Genomic DNA, 19,380 nt, shown 5'->3' on the forward strand with positions numbered 1-19,380 from the left:
GGATGTAATGGGCCGCCCTACTAGGAATATGGTGCTGATGATGATTTGAACTGTGGGATCCTGCTCTAGACGTTTCAGAGGAGAAGAATTTTAGTCTGTGGACTAGAGACTGTTTTTTGGAGTATTTTGGTGAAGAATGTGGCTGTTTTTTGCCCTTGTCTGAAAAGTCTGCCTGAGGCTCAGGTGAAGTGAACCAGATTAACTGCACTGAGGAAGGAAGCCTCAGAAACTTTGGACTTTGTCCTCTGGTTTACTGTCATAAGGAGCATTTGGATCAAGCACAGAAAGGAAAAACACAAATTGTTTGGTTTAAGTAACGAAGGGGCACCAGGAAGTGAAATACAGCCGAGTTCAAGGAGATACACAGATGAAGACAGTGGTGACCTTGTGGCAGGATCCCACCCAGCTGAGCTTACTGCACAGGCTTTTGCAGTTGAATAAGGGACAGTCATATCTAAGCATTATTATTACCTGGTTATTGTTTTCATTTGAACTTAAAGTCTAAAATGAAGTATAATCCAGAAAAGGAGGGAGGGCACTGTGATCCAGATCTTGAGGCTGGAAAATCTGAGTTTCTATATCTTGTTCTGAAGGCAAATAGAAGGCGACTGCCTTCAAACAGCATGGAGGAGGGTCTCAAAGCCCCCCCCCCCAACAGTGACACACTGTCTCCAACAAGGTCATACCTCCTAATAGGGTCAGGCATATTCACACCCCACCCCCAATACGTTTAAGAAAACCCTGGCAAAATCCCAAAGCTCATAGAAATCTCAGACTTGAACTACATTTCAATTTCCAGTCTAAGTAGAGAGAGACCCTTGGACTGAAGCACACACCATCATCATCAGGACTTACATGCTTAATTCCAGAGAAACCCAAAGCTAATAATTCCTATGCAGAGGAGGCCTACAGCCTGAGGAGGCCAGTTACCATGGAAATCTCACTTCCAGTTTCTTCTTTTCTGAACATATTTATGTGGCAGAGGAAGGGAAATGTAAACATGACAGAAAGATTAAACAAGACACGAAATAGTTTGCTGTAAATATTTTACATTATTACAAGGACATAATGAAAAGAGGCTCTGCAGACCATAGGATGGTAATTGGTCTCCGGTAGAAGAAGGCTGTCCAAAAGTGGCCTTAATTTACAAAACATGATGAAATTGTATTAAAAAAAAAAGTAGAAGGCAAAATTTCAGAACGTTCTATAATGTTAGCCCAAACCCAAAGTGTATTTCTTCTGAATGTAAAACTTAACAAATAAATACTTGTTAAATACAGATCTGAGATACAATCGGGCAAAGCAGACAACTAGCCTTCCTACGTGGAGCTGTCATCTATCTTCAGGGTTGTTTACAAAGCCAGGTAAACCACCACGGACCTTGTTCATATATTTTATACTTGACATCTTCAGAAGCACCCTATTTCCAGTGTTTCTTTTATCCACTTCACAAATACATTATTTTAAAGTAATAATAATAACAAAAGATTAAAGGCGCTTCAATGTGACATTAAAATGGCTGTCCGCTGGCACTGAAGAAACTCCGTGAACCACAGAGATGCTCAGCTCACAGTGCTGATTACAGATGGAACACCAGCCCCCAGCTGGCTGAGGGTAGCCCTTCTCCCTCACCACTGAGCTCATCTCTAGTAACAAGCAGAGAAACAACGCAGGAAACTGTATTCTGTACCCGCTCTCTGTGGGCCCATGCCGGGAACTCAGCCGGCTGACAGCCTGGCACCAGTTGGGTATTTTGCTTTTGTGCTTGGTTGGCTTGGACTCCTGAGGAGGTCAGAGTAGTGTGTGGGTCTCTGAGAGCTCACTTTAATTTTCTTCTACTTCCAGGGATCCTTTCACTCGGTGTGGTTGCGTGGTTGTGCTTTCCGAGAGTTATCACACTTTCGAGGACTCACCGAAAGCACCCAGACCAAACAAAGACGCTTACACACAAACTATAGTGCAAAGAGAACAGAATGAATCACTGTTCATCCCCAGACCCTGGCTGTTCAATCATTTATATACTGAAACACTGACTACAGGCATTTAAACACAGAATCTTTAGGTGTTTGACTGCAGAAGCTGATTCCACAGGCAGTCTCGGTGGTTTATGAAGGAGGAAGATAAGGGGACTGTCATACGAGAACTATGTCCACATGGGGAACTATCACAGGACACAGCTGAGTAACAACAGACATGTTAGCGAGGTGAAATCCCGGCTGACGGAAGGGTATTTTCAGTCTCTGCCTGCTGCAGTCGTGGATTGGAAGCGAGTGAGCTTCTCTTTCTGTTGGATCTGATCAGAACCTCTTGATGACTCAGTACACCTGCAGTAACCTGCTGAAACTGGACAGCAGTCTCGCTGGCACTGAGTAAGCATGCCTCCACTGGGATGTGCTCACGTCCTGTGCCCTGGGCGTGTGGGAGGCCCAGGACCCAAGGGGTGAAAGGAAATTCATATTTTTTGGGGGGAGACTGTGTTTCTCGTAGTATTGTCTTTCTGATTGCTGCTCCACAGGAGCAACTCCAGCCAACACGGGCTGGGCCTCCTCAGCACCCCATATCCAATCTAAATACAGCCATCCTCTGGGCGAGGCGCAAGCTGCCTTCCTGCCCCTGTGTCCACACACTAGTCTGGCATTTCTTACAAGTTGGTAGCAAGTTTCCTCCATCAAGTCCTTTGTAAGAGGACGATTCTTAAATAAGATGGTTTTTGGTTTAAGAAAGAAAAAGCATGGACTGGTGAGCTGAAAGAGGATGGTTTTCTTACACAGATGTGGTGTCCATCCACATCTGTCTGTCTAATTCTCTCTTAGCCCTGAAGGTTCTGAACACAGGCTACTTAGAGACCTGGGCCTGGGGAAGACAGGCTCACGTTTTGCTCTGTAATGATTGTCAGGCAACTAACTTCAGTGCTACATGAAGAAAACAGGAAGTAGAGTTTGGATGTGTGCTGGTGGTACAGGAAGACACCTGGCTTCCTACTGGATCAGTCTTGGACCTGCTGGGCAGCATTTATTACATACTTATTCTGATGCTATAGAAATTTCCAACAAACAGGAAAGAGGGGTAATGTCCGGTTTTCTAGGAAGGAGGCTGCTTTGGGAACTCCCAAGGAGAGGTGATGTTTTCACAGTGTTCTGGGTATCTGTGCAGGAAGGCTGGCCGGCTTTGAACTCAGGCCTCAGCCTTCCCTCTTTCTTGAGGCTCTGGGAAATCATCTAACATGATGTAACTGAACAACTTAGATATTGCTCGTAAGAAGGGAACAGAAGATACAAAGTGGGTTAGCGTAGACAGGTGTGTGGGAAGATTGGATGCCCAGGGCTTTACGGTAGACTATTCTGTTCCTACATTTCCTTAGGAGGGGGTCAGCTTACTAGCCTGAGAGAATAGGGACATTTTCAACCTGGACATGCCGATGGACAGCAGTCTTTCTGTCCTTAAATTCCCTTAAAGCCTTGCTGATAAGGTTGCTCATACAGCGCGCTTGGCACCTGGGCATGCCGTCGCACTCACAGGCTGTGCGCTCTGGCTTCCTGGGTCTGCATACTCCCTATAAGGCAGGGAGTCCTGAGAAGACACCCCTGTGTTTATAAGCCAATGATGAAGGCCTTTCTGTTATGGCAAAGCAACAAAGTAATGAGAAGCCAAAAACAAGAACAGAATCTGGGCCCTACGTGGAAGATATGAGGGGAACCACTCTGTGGCAGGTCTGTTAATACTATGTATATACCCTTTGGGGTATACACCTTGCATCTTACTGGTTTAACAGATGTTTTGGTGCACAGTTCTGCAATTCAAGAAGAGACTTTAATATTCTTGTTTGAGGATTCTTACGAGTTTGCTAGTAAGGAAGCCAAACCTGCCCTGTTAGTTCTTCATTAATAAAGTGGAACTCAGAAACATTCACAGCCATTTCCCTGTAGCGCTGGCGACTCATTCTCAGGTAGGCAGTTACTCAGTTTATCTGTGCTTACTAAAGGAAATGGGCTTGACTCCCACCCTCTGCAGTCTTGCTGAGAAACAGCTGCGGATTCCTGAGACAGCAGGGAACATAAGATAGGCAGTCAACTCAAGCCCTTCATGCAAGGGCTGGAGGCTTGAGGCCTGTTGTTTTTGGTGCTGTGCAGCAGCAGGCCACGCCCCAGCCCGAGGTTGGCTCCACATTCACTGGGCTTTAGGCTTTCCCCTGGGCCGCCCAGGTGTTCTCAGTGCTGTCTTCCCGGGCCCCCAATGTGGGATGCCCACCCCTCACCCTGCTGCACTGTGCTCTGCCTCAGAATGCTTCTTAGGCTATTTTTCTCTCCCCCAAACGTTCCTAGTGTAAAGTCAAAAACCATGGCCACTTGTCCACCGTCCTGCAGATTTGTTTCCCTCCAGAATGCAGGGCGGCACGGTGTGCTGCTCTGGGCGGGGGCGTCCATCAGCAGGAACCATTTAGTCAAACGCAGCTCAAGATGATGTAAGCATGTTCTCACTTAGGGAACTTCAGCCCATCGGGTTCTATTGCATAAAAGACTGGCCTTCACTTCAAAAGGAGTGTCGCTAATTAGCACAAGACATAGAGGTTTGGCTACTCTCCTTCAGGACTGAGCACTGAGTGTGTGCAGGACCACACGTTGTTCACTGTGCAGAAGACAGCGAGGGCACACGGTGTCAGCACTGAGTGGGGACCAAGTGGCTCCTGCTGCAGGGACAGGCCTTGGCATGGAGGTGGTCTTGGGACTGACGCTCTTTTCTGGTTTGGTTTGGCATGGAAAGGATCTGGCCCCTGGAGGTTTCCGCAGGCTCCTGGTGATGCTGGTTCTTTCTTGGTTTGCCTCCCTGCAGGTTACCTGGGCCACTCATCCACAGACCCACTACACCCCAGCTCATCTGTCCTGGCCAGTGTAATGAATTCTTTCACAGCAGGGTTATTTCCTACCATCCCAGAAATTTGTCAGGATAGCAAAGTGATTGTGATGCTAGTCCTGAATTTCATGGGTTTCTGGGGTGAGGGGGACATTTCTCATACTGACATAGGGTGATATGTAGTTGATTAATCATCTGTATTAGAACATGACTTTCAAAGGGGCATTTTATGGGAGCTTAAATCTCTCTCAGTAACTCCTAGCAGGGTGATCTTGCTGGCTTTTAAATCAGGGTCTTTTCTTATGCAGAAATGACATTTTGGGTTCTCAAAAAAAAGTATTCAGACTTGACATGAAACTAATAAGCCCAGAAAATTATAAAGCAAAAATCTAATAAAACATTCTAATGGTATAGTAAATCTGTTAATAAGAGGAAATACTTTATTTTCATAGTAAACTCTCATGCCACTTTAATGATCGATTTTCATTTAAGACCTTTGATTCCATCTATGGAAGATACTGTCACATAAGTGAGCTGTGTCTCTGCAGCTCCTACCCAGCTGCAGTGCTGTTTTGTATGAGGGCTCTGATCTCCAAATAGGAAAGCCTGTCTTCCCATGACAGTCATGTCACATCTACTGACAAGAGGCAGGGAGAATGCCAACAGTGTGACAAATGGAGTGTGCTAAACGGAAGGGGCTCAGGCAGGCGGCCCTAGATGTCACTCTGCTTCGGGGACGGTGCACACACACATTAAGATGATGTTCAGTCACACTTGCATAGCACGTGAGGATCATACTGCACAGCAGGACTCCTGCCTGATCCTGGCGTGAAACACTGGCATGCTTGCTTGACAACCGTCTTAGCACAGTGCTGTGACGTCAGAGGAGCTAGCTGATGGAAGAAGCAGTGCTAACACAATCTCAGTCTTAAGAACTTGTTTTCCCCGTGAGCCATGCACTGAATGACTTGGCTGTGCAGATGGGTGTCTGTGAGAAGGGAGCCAGCTATGAATTAGGAACCAACTCTACTGCCCCTGTGAAGTCTTGGAAAAAGGAGAAAGAACCACACGGGACTTTCTCCTGTGGACTTGGGTAGCAGGAAGGGCTGAAAAAAGGCCTAGTAATTTTCTTTATCGTCTTCCTAAGAAAATGGCTTTAAGAAGAAAGCTTAAATCAAATGAAATCCACATCAAATGTGGCCTTGACAGAAAAGTTTTCTGTCTTTGACAGTGACCTCCCATTTCTCAGGAAGGTTTCCTGGGGACTCAAGGTGGACACTGCAGGCCGGTCATGGCCGTTCATGCTCAACAGCCTTCTCCTTCATGACCAGACCGCTGACCTGAAGGGATGCTGATGAGCACAGTTGCGAGCAGGTCCACAAAGTTCTTGAACAGTAAAATAAGATCTGTGAGCAGGCTTGCCTGTGCCCACGCCAGTGGGACCGGGGCACCACTGTTTACAATTATTATTTTTTTAAGGAAAGATGCCATGGAGTTTTGTGCATTTCTGCAGCCTCTTTTCCCTAAATCAACTTGCAAATCAGAACTGCATTTATATGTGCACTTTTTGGGTATGGATTAGCCTTCTAAAGTACATAATTCCAATAATTATCAGTGACAGAAGGGATGAATAAATTATGCCTCAAGCATAACAAAATTAACAGTAAGAATATTTTGCATAAGCTTTCCTTAATGCATGTGCCTATGTTAAATTTAATATTCTGGATGACTGACATGATCCTGAAAGGCTCCCGATGAGTTAATCTTAAACTATACCTCTGCCTGCTCTGGGACAAAGGATAAAATAGAATTTAAATGTTGCAGATGTCACGATGTTTTGAAAAGCCGTTTTAATTTAAGCAGAGAGTTATGATGTGAATTGCAAATTCTAACAGCCCGGATGAGTGAGCATCAGTGCATGCTCTCTACGCCAGGACGCGGGGATTAGACTTCACGTCTTGTTCACAGAGGCCTAGGCAAGCCAGCCCCGTCCCTTGCTGGGCGCGCCTGTTTTTTCCTCCTTTTCATGGACAGAGTGTATTACAGACAGATTCAGTTGGATCCGGAAAGGGAACGCCTTATCTGCCGAGGGCTGGCAGACGCCTGGAGAGCAGGCCCTTAGCGTGAATGCCTGAGTGTGCACTTGGGTTGCCATGGCATTTGCCATCAGAAGGCCGCTCGGCTTATTCACAGGATGTGACCCATGGGAGAGCTCTGTGGAGGAGGAAGCGGGCTTGTGTGCCGCAGTGAATGCTGCGGGCAGGCTCGTTACACCTTTACTTCAGTCTGCGTGTACCGATCACTAAATGTATATAAAATTATAAAATCAACAAGGAGACTGAAGTGATGGATAGGTCACTCTCTTCAGCTGCTTCCCTCAAAGTCTGACCTACAGTCTACACAGCCAGGCAGGGTGGGGACCATCTCCCAGACAACTGGGCACAGGCCATGGGAAGGTCCTGGACACAGCTTAGATCCAGTTCAGCCACCCCTGGCTTTACCTCATGTACATTAGATACACAGGAGATACCTTTAATGGTGCGCTTGCATACCTGTGCATTATCAGTAAGATTTCTAGTGGGAAGAGCAGATGGAGGTGTGGGCGGGTGTCCCTAGAGTCTCTCATTGACACTGACTTGATGTCTGGCCCAAATACTTCATTCACAGCAGCCTTGCTCTTCAGTAGACACATTGGATGTGTTTGTAAATGGGAATCATGGATTCTGAAGACCTAGAAACTGGTACAAGAAAAGGGAATTCCATTCTGGGGCTGTCTCCTAGGATGAAGCTACACAATTAGAACCATGCTGTTCTCTCTGTGGACTTCAGTGTCTTTAAGAAAGTTTCTGCTGGGCTCTGTGAGCTCTTCCTTAGGGAACTGAGCTGCAGACACAGGGTATGCTGAGGGCTGAGGGCTGGGGTCTGGGAGGGAGGCAGGCACTCTTTTTTCTTCTCCCTGGCAAAAGCCAGATAGCTGCTCTTTCCCAATCTTGCCTCCTAGTCACACATGCTTCCTGTCATCTCTGTCCTCTGCAATGTCCTGCAAAAGCAGCTGCCTCTGTTCCCTGAGCTCTCTGAGAATTTTCCATGCACCATTTTCCATAGCCTGGCCTGGGTAAGTAAAAGACAAAATGACACGGGAGTGTGGTGTCCTCGCCGGGCCTGTTCTGACAGGAAAGAGAGAGAAACCCTAGGAGGTCCAAGAGATTCCCAATATATGATTATATTTATGGATACAATCTCGCCTTGGCAGAGTGGAGAGCCAACTGTGGTGGGCATGCATCCTGCAAGCATGTGCTACCAAGGCTGTTTATAGCACCAACCGAGGAGGCCTGTGGCAGAAGACAGCAGCGCACAGGCTGCGCCTGGAGTGGAAACCTTGGCGCACACAGCGGTCCTCGGTAGTAAAGATAGATAGACCTTTCCCTTTCCTGTTAGGCCTGTGTTTTTCTCTTTACAGTGGCATCAAATGGTAGGGTTGCGGCAGTTAGCTAATATGGCCCTGGGTAGGACTATTTATTTCTTGAATAAATTTGCCTTTAACATAGTTTAAAGTGGAACGTACTTTAAAAACCCAGTTAATAAAAAACATAACCTTCAAAGATGATTGCAGTAAGGTGGTATAAAGTCAGGGTGACTGAGGACAGAGTCCTACGGGTGGCATCTAGCCCTGCTGACACTATGTGATCTTCTTCTTGATGCCAGTGAGCTCTTTGTGAAGGTCGCTGAACTTGGGACGGTTTTCAGGCTTGTAATCCCAACACTTCATCATGATTGTAAAGATCTCCTCCGGACAGTTCTGTGGGGCTGACATCCTGTATCCTGAAGATTCAAGAGAAGAGTTGAGAGCTCAGAAAGGGGGGTAGAAAGCAAAGACCTGTGTCAGTGTCATAAATACGCTCTGAGCATGTACGTGTAGGTGAGGTAGAACACACAATTATAGAGCCACGTATTGTCAGCAAGTCAGAAGTAAGCTCTAGCATATACAAAAATGCCTGCCTTAGCTGTTCTAAAAGTAGCTTCCAGAATTATCACACAGACAGGGCAGATGTAGATGAGATTTACACCCACGTTCAACAGTGAGCTGGGAGAACAGGCTCCTGTCTAGCAGCATTGGGGACTTGTGCTAAGGGGCGTGTGTCCACGGCAGGCAGGCCGGCCACCCCCACAGGCAGGCTCCCCAGGGCCGGCCGGCCACAGAGGCCGTCATCTGAACCACATCCTGCTTGTTGGCAGCTGTGTCCCACACACGCATGTACGCATCGCTCCTGCCATCTAGTCAGCCGTCTCCATCTGGAGCACTCTGGTGTTTGTTCAGATTACAGCTTCTCAGAATTCCTTCTGGAAACTAGAAGCATTTTCACTTGGAGAATTAAGGGACTTATCTGATATGGAGTATAACACCACTCTAAGGCGGTCTACCCTCTTTCACCTCAGTGAGGTAGATAAGGGACGTTCTCTCTTACGTGATGAGAATACCTGACCTTTACTTACAGTGATACGGCGGTGGCAGGACTGATATGTACACAATTCACACTCAAGAACTGTGCAATTAAGTTAGGAAACAAACTGCAAAACAAACATCTAAAACCCAAATAAACAGAACCAAGAATGCTTTAACTAAGTTTATAGATGTGCTGTCCTGTTCACAGCTATGCTTAAAGGCTGCATGCTACCTAAGGGCCACAGGTCAGACAGGCTTGCAAATGCTTGCTGTTCTATAACATCACAGCATTCCAAATAGACTAACATCTTTCCTCCTATTGTGTCCTATACAGCACTGTGACTCTTCTCTCCGAAAGCCGGTGCCTGGGTGCGCCACGGGCACCGTGCACTGGTGAATGCTGACGCGAGGCACTGAGGCCGCGGCTCACCTCTCTCCACTTGCTCCCGTGCTTGCTGGTTTGTCATCCCGGGGTACGGGCAGACCCCTAGGCTGAAGGTCTCCCAGAGGAGGATGCCGAAACTCCACACATCACTTTCAGAACTGTATCTCCCTGGAAGGGGAAGATAACCATGACCAGGTGAGTGAATGGGATGGGAAGACATTAACTCCGATGATGCTGTCAGCCTCCCGACTATGGTCAGGCTTCTACGGGGCCACCACAGTGACATCCGTTCTCAGTACTTGTATAATGCCAGGAGTCTTCAGGAGGCTAGTTCAATTATGAGCTATAAGTGGTTTTCCCCTCCCCCAAGAACAAGAATTCAGCTTACATCTCCTGTGATCTGTGGATGAGATGGTTGGTGTGTGTGTGTGTGTGTGTGTGTGTGTGTGTGTGTGAATTTGCACACATCAGTGCCTAGGAGATTAAATAAGTCAGATTCCTACAGTGTGGTCTTCTGCCTGCATCGTTTTCTTTCCAGTAAAATTACAAACAAACTTAAAGCATTAAGGAAAGTTTCTTAACTTCATTTTCTTTACTCATGACTGTTTACAGATATTCTTACATGCTTAAAGGTCTCAGTTTCTCCACTGATAGTTTCATTTGCAGAAAATACATTTCTCCATGTGGTCTGAATAGACTGGAAATTAACATAGCTGGCTGATAAAAACAGCTTCTTCAAATTACATGGTGTCTTGTTTTGTCAAAATATCTTGGTGCACCTGTTTTATTGAGCTACACGAGCTGAACTCTTAGGAATGTTTTTGGTCGCCTTCAGCAGAAGCATAGATATAAACTCCTACCCAAGAAGCCTTGTGGAGGTGGGTGTGAAATCAGGGAGCAGCATCAGGAACATCCCTCCCTCCCCGTGTGACACAGGGCAAGCACACATACTGCCCCCACTAAATCCACCTGGTGCTGACAGCCTTTTCTCTGTTTGTGAAGTGAGGTCTCCTGTGGCCTAGGCGGGCCTTCAACTCCAGACCCTCCTACCTCTGTGCTGGGTTACAGGCACAAATTGAAGCTCTCTCCAACCACAGCACTTCCTGTCTACCTCCTACCCCAGGATTTAAAAACTGTCACATTCCTCTAACAGGGAAGGGCCTCTGCCATCAGGAAGAGAGTGAAGTCCCGTGCTGGGCGCCTTCCTCAGCCTGCTCACTCACTCATCAGCTGCAGCTGTGGGAATTGGCTTCCGGCTTAGCTGGGAGGTAATTACGGCCATTTCCAGTGCTGTTGGCTTAGGAAAATTACTTTTCTTCTCTACACATCAAGTCTTTTCATGAAACTCATTTGGTGGCTAAAGGTTAAGGCTAATTTTGTAAAGAACTTAAGTTACATAGACTTACATTTTCTCCGGTAAAGTGTTATACATCAGAGATCAAGGAAGGGACCTTGTAAACAGGCCCTACTTGGGCTATGCCACATGCCTGACCTTTGAACCTGGCTAATGTGGACACTGCAGGGCAAGCTGAGGGCACCATGCTGCTCTTTCAATCGTCTGACCCTCATGGTGTCCAGCAGGCTGGAGAGAAGGCTCCAAATTTACATAAGCATGGAGGAGGAGATGTCTTGCCCAGGTCAAATAGCCAACAACACGGAAGCCTTGAATCCCTCTTACTCCATGGTCTCAATAGTTATGTCACACCACTTAACTGAGAGGAATTTCTGCTTAGTTGTGTTTGGGTTCCACTATCATCTCTAAACAAGCAGGTTTAACTTGTTAAATAATTTTTGAGATTATAATTACATCATTTCGCTCTTTACTTCACCCAAACCCTCTCATACTCCCTTGCTGACTCTCTTTTGTCACCAATTGTCATTGCATGCAAGCATACACATATATATTTCTAAATGTAACCTGTTCAGTCCATATCATGTTACTTGTGTGTATGTTTTCAGGGGTGACCTATTGGTGTGGTCTCCCTAGGGAACACCCCTTATCTCACTCTCTGCTGGAAAACCTTTTCGGTAATGGACAGATAGATGACTTTATTTCTTAGTTGAAGATCAATAGATGACCTTTCTCTTTATAAACCCTGTAGTTTTGCTGGAAACTAGACTGAGGGTAGAAGAGATACAAGCCGTATTGTCGAGCGTACTGTCATTTGACTGCTGAGGATTACTGAGGATTGAATGTGAGATGTCCCCTATAGGCTCATGTGTGGGTGATCAGTCGGTCCCTAAGAGGTGATGGCTTCTGGGAGTCCAGGGAGCCCTGCTGGAGGGAGCAGGCGTTTGTACTTGGGCTCCAGCTCTCCCTCCTCTTTGTAGTTTCCTGATGCAGTGTGACTAGCCAGTCTCCCGCTGCCATGTCTTCCCTGCCAGGACAGACCATGTCCCTCTGGAAATAGAAGCCTGAAATAAAGCCCTTCTCCCTTGATTTTGACACACCCAGAGCAGGGAGAAAGTAACTCAGACACTCACACCTCCATGGCTTGAACGTGAGCATTGAAAGGTGTCTGCCAGGAGAGGGGAGTTAGGGGGTGGGCACGGTGCCCTTTAACATTGCCTGACTTTTTAAAAATATTCTAAATAACACTAACAACACAGCATAATCCAACAGACCTAAACCAAAGTTTCTAGAAGATGGGTCCTTGGACACAGGACTTTTTATCTCCCTGACCTCTTAATGGGAGACTTGGGCCATATTCCAGCAGCCTGGGGCAAGCATGAGGGAAGAGAGGGATTGGAGGTAAGTGCAGACCCAAAGGACAACAAGAAATGGGCATTTTCATGAGGTAATTGCTATCCCCAACCCAGTAGAAAGAAGCAAAAACAACTGCAGGGCTCTGAAGTTCCACAAAGAACTTGAGACCGCCCATGACTCCTCAGGCTGACCCTGAGGCTGTGTTTTCCTCAGGCACTTCCTCTTGGACTGGACAATTAATACTAAACTACAGGTCACCTTCTTGCTAAGAAGGAAGTATCTACAGTCTCTTCCTCATCACCTAAATTCTTCTGCATCTTACAAAATCCCTATCAAAGGCAGCTAAAACAGTGTCCCTGTGTGTCAACCAAAGAGCTTCCTACTTGTCCTTTTCACTGAAAATACTTTGCATCTGTCTGGTCCAGGCGTCTGAAGTTAGCCCCTACATTTGTAAATGTGGGGTGGTATTCATTAGTGCACAGTGTGATCAAGAGGTCCATTTTTACTAGTCATAGCTCTTAAAAAGTCACAAAGAAAACCTAGTCACAAAGGTGTTTTACAAATGTTTTGTATCTAAAGAAAGCCTCTGTGCAAATCTGAGTGTTTTAGTCTTGTCTTTCATCCATCAACTGGTTCCCTTAGTAAATCAGCCTATAGGAACAGCACCACTTCAGAGAAGAATCCTGTGGGAGATGAGGGACTCCGCTGGGCCCTAGGTTGGTTTACCATCACTAGAAAGCTCACAAAAGTCCCTCTTGCTGGCAGGAGGCATCTGACTCAGCCTCAACAAGCCAATTACATTCAGATCTTAGAAAAAAGTTTGGTGGCTCCTCAAGAAGTTAAACTAGTTTATACTTGAAAGATGGGTTACTTGGTGCAGAAAACACCCTATGAAAATCCAGTACTAACCAACAGCTAGCAACTGTGGTAACATGCACTGACTCCCATGTGTTGTCTTTTGAGTTTCTTATGATAGAGATATTTTTTATAAATTCAATGGAAAAAAGAAATTGCTGCTCTTATAAAAAACAATATCCAACTCTCTCTTTGCTCAAGACTGATATAAGTTCCGGAGGCTGAGGCCAGGATGCTGCAGAGTGAGTCTGGAGACTTGACTCAGTATTTAACCTTAGGTGAGATTGCTGGACCAGTTACGAGACATTCAAACCAATGGACCAGCTGTGCAGGTAATCGCATTCTGCACAACAGAGCCGTGTGCCATGTTCACTGCCTACTTTAGCCTAGCAATCTCCCACATACGAGCACTTCTGCTTGTGTCCAAGAGCAAGGTAAGAACAGTTACACTTGCTCAGTGTTGCTTCTCGACTCGTTCCAGCCCAGAGGTTGCCCTACCCTAGCCGTGCCTGTGAGTGCTTCGTGCTGATTCAGGCCACAGTTACTGTCAAAAGGAAACCCAGAGACTAGTCATACCGTAATTAAGAGCTTCTGGTGCTGTCCACTTAATGGGAATCTGCTTTAAGCCAGAGGATGAATACACTCCACCATCTTCTTGCCGAGACATTCCAAAGTCACTGATTTTCAGAGTATTATTCTCACCTACCAGGCAGTTCCGTGCAGCCAGGTCCCTGGGTTACAACAAGATGCAGAAAACACCCATTAAGACAGGTTGAAAGTGGCATCCACATTTATGACTTCCACACTTTGCAATTTCACATCTGCAGTGTATTTATAATGAGGTTAAGGATGCAGTTCTGTCACAGGTTAAGAATCACCCAGGAAGACATTTGCATATGGAGCAGGCCACAAGCCTGTTCTCTAGGCTCCACCCAGATTTCTATTTAAATAGGAAAAACTCAGATTCTCTGTTAGAGGCAAGGCTAGGAGCTTTGGGTATTTGTCTCTGTTGACTAGCTTCCCTAGAGCAGCACTGCCCGAGAGCTGCTGGGAAAAGGACTGCCATCTACTGCACAAAGTGACTCAGTCCCACTCGCTGCTGAGTACCTGCAGTGTGGTCAGTGTGACTGGAAATGGAACTTTCATTTTGTATGCTTTTAGCTTATTATATGTAAGTAGAAGCATGTGCTACAGTGAGACACCATCTCTAGAGCCTCCCTGAGAAAGGGAAAGGCTGGGGTGGCGAGGAGCTGAGCAGGTGAGGCTGGCTCTCCCTCACTGTTGAACCCTACTGAGCACGGGCTGAGCCTCATGGCTAACAGAGAAAAGTCTCTTTCCTAGGACCAGTGAAGAGCTGCAGCAACCAGATCCATCTGTAAAGCACGTGGGTAGGTGCACGGCCATGTGACATGGTTTATGCTGCATGGATCTAAAAAGCCTGTGTAAAGGGACAGATTCACAGGAGGGAGTCCTAGAGACAAGCAGTGCATTTACTCAAAGGCCTGAAGGAACGGTGTGTGCTGGAGATGGTTTCTTCCTAACGTGCCTTCCTTCTACCTTAGTAAGAGAAGCCAGAGTTTAGCAGAATGCTTTGCTGTATGGTTTAAGTCACGAAGGTTCCTGGTGTCCTCTGCAGTTCGGTGCAGCTGTGCTGGGTTGAAACAGCAGCTTGAGAACTGTGTACAGTGTCTGAGCAATCATTGTACCCCTCCCTTCTGCTAGCCTGAACACAGACATGATAAACAGGAAGGTGTGAGCAGAGACATCATAACAACTGCCCTAGAACAGCAGGAAACAGGGAGCCTGGGTCACTTCCGAGTTCTAGGGAGTTGCCAGACATGTCCTGTGACTGGATTCGCTTTATGAGAAGGCTTTATGCTACTGAAGTGGTTATCACTGAACTCTTGTGTGTGTGGTAAACTTGGATTTGGATGCCCTGAGTGACATAAGAGAGACAAGGGCTTCAGCACCAGGCAATGCCTCAGCCCCGCCCAGTGCAGAGGATGCTTACAGGAGTGGATGTGCAGGCTGGAGTATGTTCGGGAGGAAGGCTAATGCAGGAGGGAAATGTGACCATCACAAAGAGGAGCTCTTGCAAAGCCCATGAACCCTGTCTAGACAAGTATATGGCACACAGTAGGTGCTCAAAACCACATCATCAATGTGTAATATCTTATATAATGTCCCAGGTTGAAGACATCCATTATTTTCTCCTGAGTAAATAGCTTGTTTCTACCTGCTTGTTTTTGGAACACACAGAAGAATTAATTTTTGGAAGTCTTGAGTCATATTTAAAGTTGCTTTGTGAAAAGAGGTCTCACTGGGCCCTGGATGGCTTTAAACTCATTCCCAAGGGCTGTGGCCCCTGACACGCACTATCATGCTAGGGAAGTATGATTTGTATCTTTAGCAACAGACACATAAACATCTCACGGGTGATGCTGCTTCCTAACGGTATCAATTAACCTTGCAATTACTGCACACAATTATGATCAGAGAAATAATATTTTCCCTTTTTAGCAGGGAACTTGGCTGGCTGTTCCTGCAGCCATTCATAAAGAAACTTGAAGTACTTTGCTTTGCTGATTTGCTGGGACTAGTTTTATTCATCAGATCGAGTCTCACGATGGAGAAAAATGGAGGAAGCCCAAGTTAAAAACTGAATCTGACTCACTGCCCAGCTTTTAAATGTGGCAGCTCTTCACCCCCCCCCCCCTTACTGGGGAGTTCCGCCAAAGGGAGTGACAGGGAGTGGCTGGCGTGTTAGGATTCCTTCATCTGCAGGAAACTGCCATCCATGTCCTCTTGGGAACTCCAGGCCTCACCTATGGCAGAGTTGGCAATAATACACCCCAGGAGTGGTGTGACCTTGGCATACTAAGCTATGTTTTACTTATCTGCCAAATTTTACTTGGCAGGATTAGGAGGGACAATGCTTATAAAGTAGCATCATACCATAAATACAGCATCGACTGTTTTAGTAAGCTACTGTTGTTCTTTTTCTTCTTGTTTATAGGTTAGTAGTATTACTGCTGAAACTACTACTGTCCCAAGAGGCCCTGGAATAACACATGGAAATCATTTTTCAAAATAAGTCCATGTAAAAGTATGCCATGATCACAAAGAAACGCGGTGGCACCCGGAAGCATGCTTGCATTTTCTTGAATTATTGAAAGAATAAACATGTTAGATCTCTTGTCTCACTGGTTTCTGCAGGAGACGCTGCAGGCCTTCTGCAGCGCGTCCTTGCTGGAGGACAACACTGCACACTGAAGAGCACACTAACATGGGGTGCAGGTGGGCACTGGCTCTGCCTGCTGACCAGGCTCAAACCAGGCCACATCACGGCACCAGACGTCATGACCTGTTTCTTTTTTCCAGGATGAGGAGGGACATGCTTTTAGTACCTTCCTAACAGTAATCAAATCTGAATCTGTTGTTGAAAATCTCCAACAGCTCATCCCCGCGATTTCTCAGAGGCCGTGGAACGGGGGAATCTGCTGCTGATGTTACGTTGCTCTGCAGAGGAGCTACAGAGCACATTACGTTCTGATGCAGATGGTCTTCTAACCCTCACTGTGGAGCTTTGTTCTCTGCTCTCACAGCAGTGAGATCACGACGCACTGGTCACAACTGAGGCCTCCAGGGAAGCTAGTTAAACAACAAAGATTTTTCAGGATTCACACGTGATTCTGGGGTGTGATAAAAACTAGGAAAGGCAACCCCTTCTTTTGCAGCTCCCCTCCAAAGCAGACACAGAATGGGCACCTGACCTAGAAACGAAAACTCCAATGGAAGCTCTGTCTTTGCACCACACAAAGTGATACTTGCAGGCTAGTGTAGGGAACGTAAGAGAAAAAAGAGGCTCGCCTGATCCACGTGTAAGCATGCCTGCCTCAGCTGAAGCCCTGAGCTACTGTTTTGTGGGTCACTCCAACACTCACTTAGATAACTAACACTCAACTAACACTCAACTCAATTCACTACAGGGTCTAAGGTTAATAGGCCTGTTGCCTAACAGCAATCAGAGCAGAATTTAGTCTGGACCTAGCAATACTTCGTGGTAATGATTTCGTTCTGCAGCATGCTTTGCCAGGGGCTAAGTCCACACACACTATTAGGACTACAATTCAAGATGCTTAACAGGTCAGAACCTTCAAGTGTGCGTGGGCTTGCAGTTCATTGGGTGGTGTGTAAACATAGCATGCTGGGGAGGCCTCAGGCTCGCCTGACAGCACCCTACCAGCCTGAAGTGACGTCTGCATTCTAAACGTAAGGGGGAAATGTAATCAGCGAATGTCAACCTTGGACAACTAGAAAAAACAAGCTTCATGGTGACCATTAAGACACACTTGCAGGAATTCTTGGTGGAAACATAGAAATATTTTAAAATACAGAAATACTACAACATTAACATAACAATATCTGAAAACACAAGCATTTGTCAGGTATATAGTGGACTTATCCCAACATTCAACATATTCAAGGATCAGGAAACAGGCAAACCGAAGAACACAAAGATGTGGACAGGGTTTCTGGAGTTAACAACCAACACTTGGGGCTGGAGAGATGGATCAGCGGTTAAGAGCACTGGCTATTCTTCTGAAGGTCCTGAGTTCAAATCCCAGCAACCACATGGTGGCTCACAACCATCCATAACAGGATCTGACACCCTCTTCTGGTGTGTCTGAACACAGCTACAGTGTACTTAAATATAACAATAAATAAATCTTTGGGCCAAAATGAGTAGAGGTCCTGAAGTTCAATTTCCAGCAACCACGAAGGCTCACAACCATCTATACAGTGTACTCATATATATAAAATAAATTAATTAAAAAACAACCAACACTTGGAAGTAGAGAGATGGGAATCACAAAACAATACGCATAAGGAGAACACATGGATGAAGCAAGAATGTCTGTGAGTCCTGTAAGGTGGAACCCGTGCCTGACATCAGACCAAGAATTTGGGGCTGGAGAGGTCATGGAGAGGCAAGTCCTAACCACTTCTCATTTGCCCACAGGCTAACACTTCTCTCAGTCCTCACCAGAAAATCTTCTGGTAGATGGCAATCAACACAGACCAAGTGCAGAGAAAAACAGACTGTAGACTGCTCAGCCCTAAATGGGATATGTTCATCCCACTCCTGTAGTAGAAAATTATTTAAATTCTGGCCCGGGGTTTCTACCCCGCCTTTGGTTGTTGAGTTCCTGGATAACACACACACAGCCTTTATATTTTACTATGCCTTAAGCAGCAGGACTGCCTGCCCGCCATGCTGCTGGGATCTACTTTGCTGTGGAGAACCCCGAGTGCCATCTGGGCTGCTCTCAGCTCCAGCCAGGCAGCCCTCAGGGCCACGTTATCCCAGGACAGCTTTTCCTTCCTCTTATCTCTCCAAGCCCACAAAACCTAAACCCCACCTATGTCTCTTGGCCTCTTTAGTTACTAGTCACAATTTATGTGCTGACTTTCTTGTTTCTTGGGCAACCAGTCATGGGGGCCCCAAATTAGCATTTGCCCCCTTTTTGTCCAATTAAAAAGGCTCCTTTCTCTAAGACATAATTTGAACACAACAACTTAAGTTTAATTGTGAGACTATAATTATTTAGTCTTCAACCCTGTCAGACATTTAAGAAGGAATGTATATTTGAGTATGCAGGAACATAGCTTCTAAAATTTAAACAACCGGCAGAGACGGCTGACTGCCTGGACAGTCCCCAATATTCCTTATAATGCTGAAGCATGTGTCTTCAGAATTCTGGTCCAGAATATTTGACAGACTTAAGTGAGGCAGGGATTATGAAGGACTCGCGTATCCTGTCTTGCCAGAGCTTAGTAGCTGACTATCTTGCATCCGTTTGTCTTTTTTTGGACAGCATTCTGTCTGTAAATGAAATAGGGCATTGCCCAGTGTCTAGGTGGCTACCACATGGAGGTATTGATGCTCGTCTCCTTCAGAATGGAGGAATGCAGGTGTTGTCAGGAGCAGATCTCTCTTGTTTTGTTTTTTTTATTTTAAATGCTTTTTTTTAAAAATTCGATATATTTTTTATTTACATTTCAAATGATTTAGATCTTTTAAGAATGAAATGATTTAAAATGCCATATTCTGTGGATCTCTGATGCTTTTGAAGA

The 19,380-nt window shown here is 46.0% G+C and overlaps 1 protein-coding gene across 5 annotated transcripts in view; it reads right to left on the reverse strand.

Annotated features, from left to right (window-relative positions):
- Positions 1–1,029: 1,029 nt before the first annotated feature.
- Positions 1,030–19,380, reverse strand: part of Fer (FER tyrosine kinase) — a 306,510-nt gene continuing 288,159 nt past the window's right edge. For 4 of the 5 annotated variants that reach the window (XM_052192262.1, XM_052192260.1, XM_052192261.1 and 1 more), the window contains 3 exons: positions 13,819–13,973; positions 9,726–9,848; positions 1,030–8,673 (listed from right to left, as the gene is read on the reverse strand). In XM_052192262.1, the coding sequence (XP_052048222.1) occupies positions 8,531–8,673; positions 9,726–9,848; positions 13,819–13,973 (421 nt within the window). In that variant the 3' untranslated portion in view covers positions 1,030–8,530. The remainder of the gene's footprint in view (positions 8,674–9,725; positions 9,849–13,818; positions 13,974–19,380) is intronic. The other variant, XR_007979418.1, reaches the window with a different exon arrangement.

Source organism: Apodemus sylvaticus, chromosome 9 (genome assembly GCF_947179515.1).
Source record: "Apodemus sylvaticus chromosome 9, mApoSyl1.1, whole genome shotgun sequence".
Taxonomy (NCBI): Eukaryota; Metazoa; Chordata; class Mammalia; order Rodentia; family Muridae; genus Apodemus; species Apodemus sylvaticus.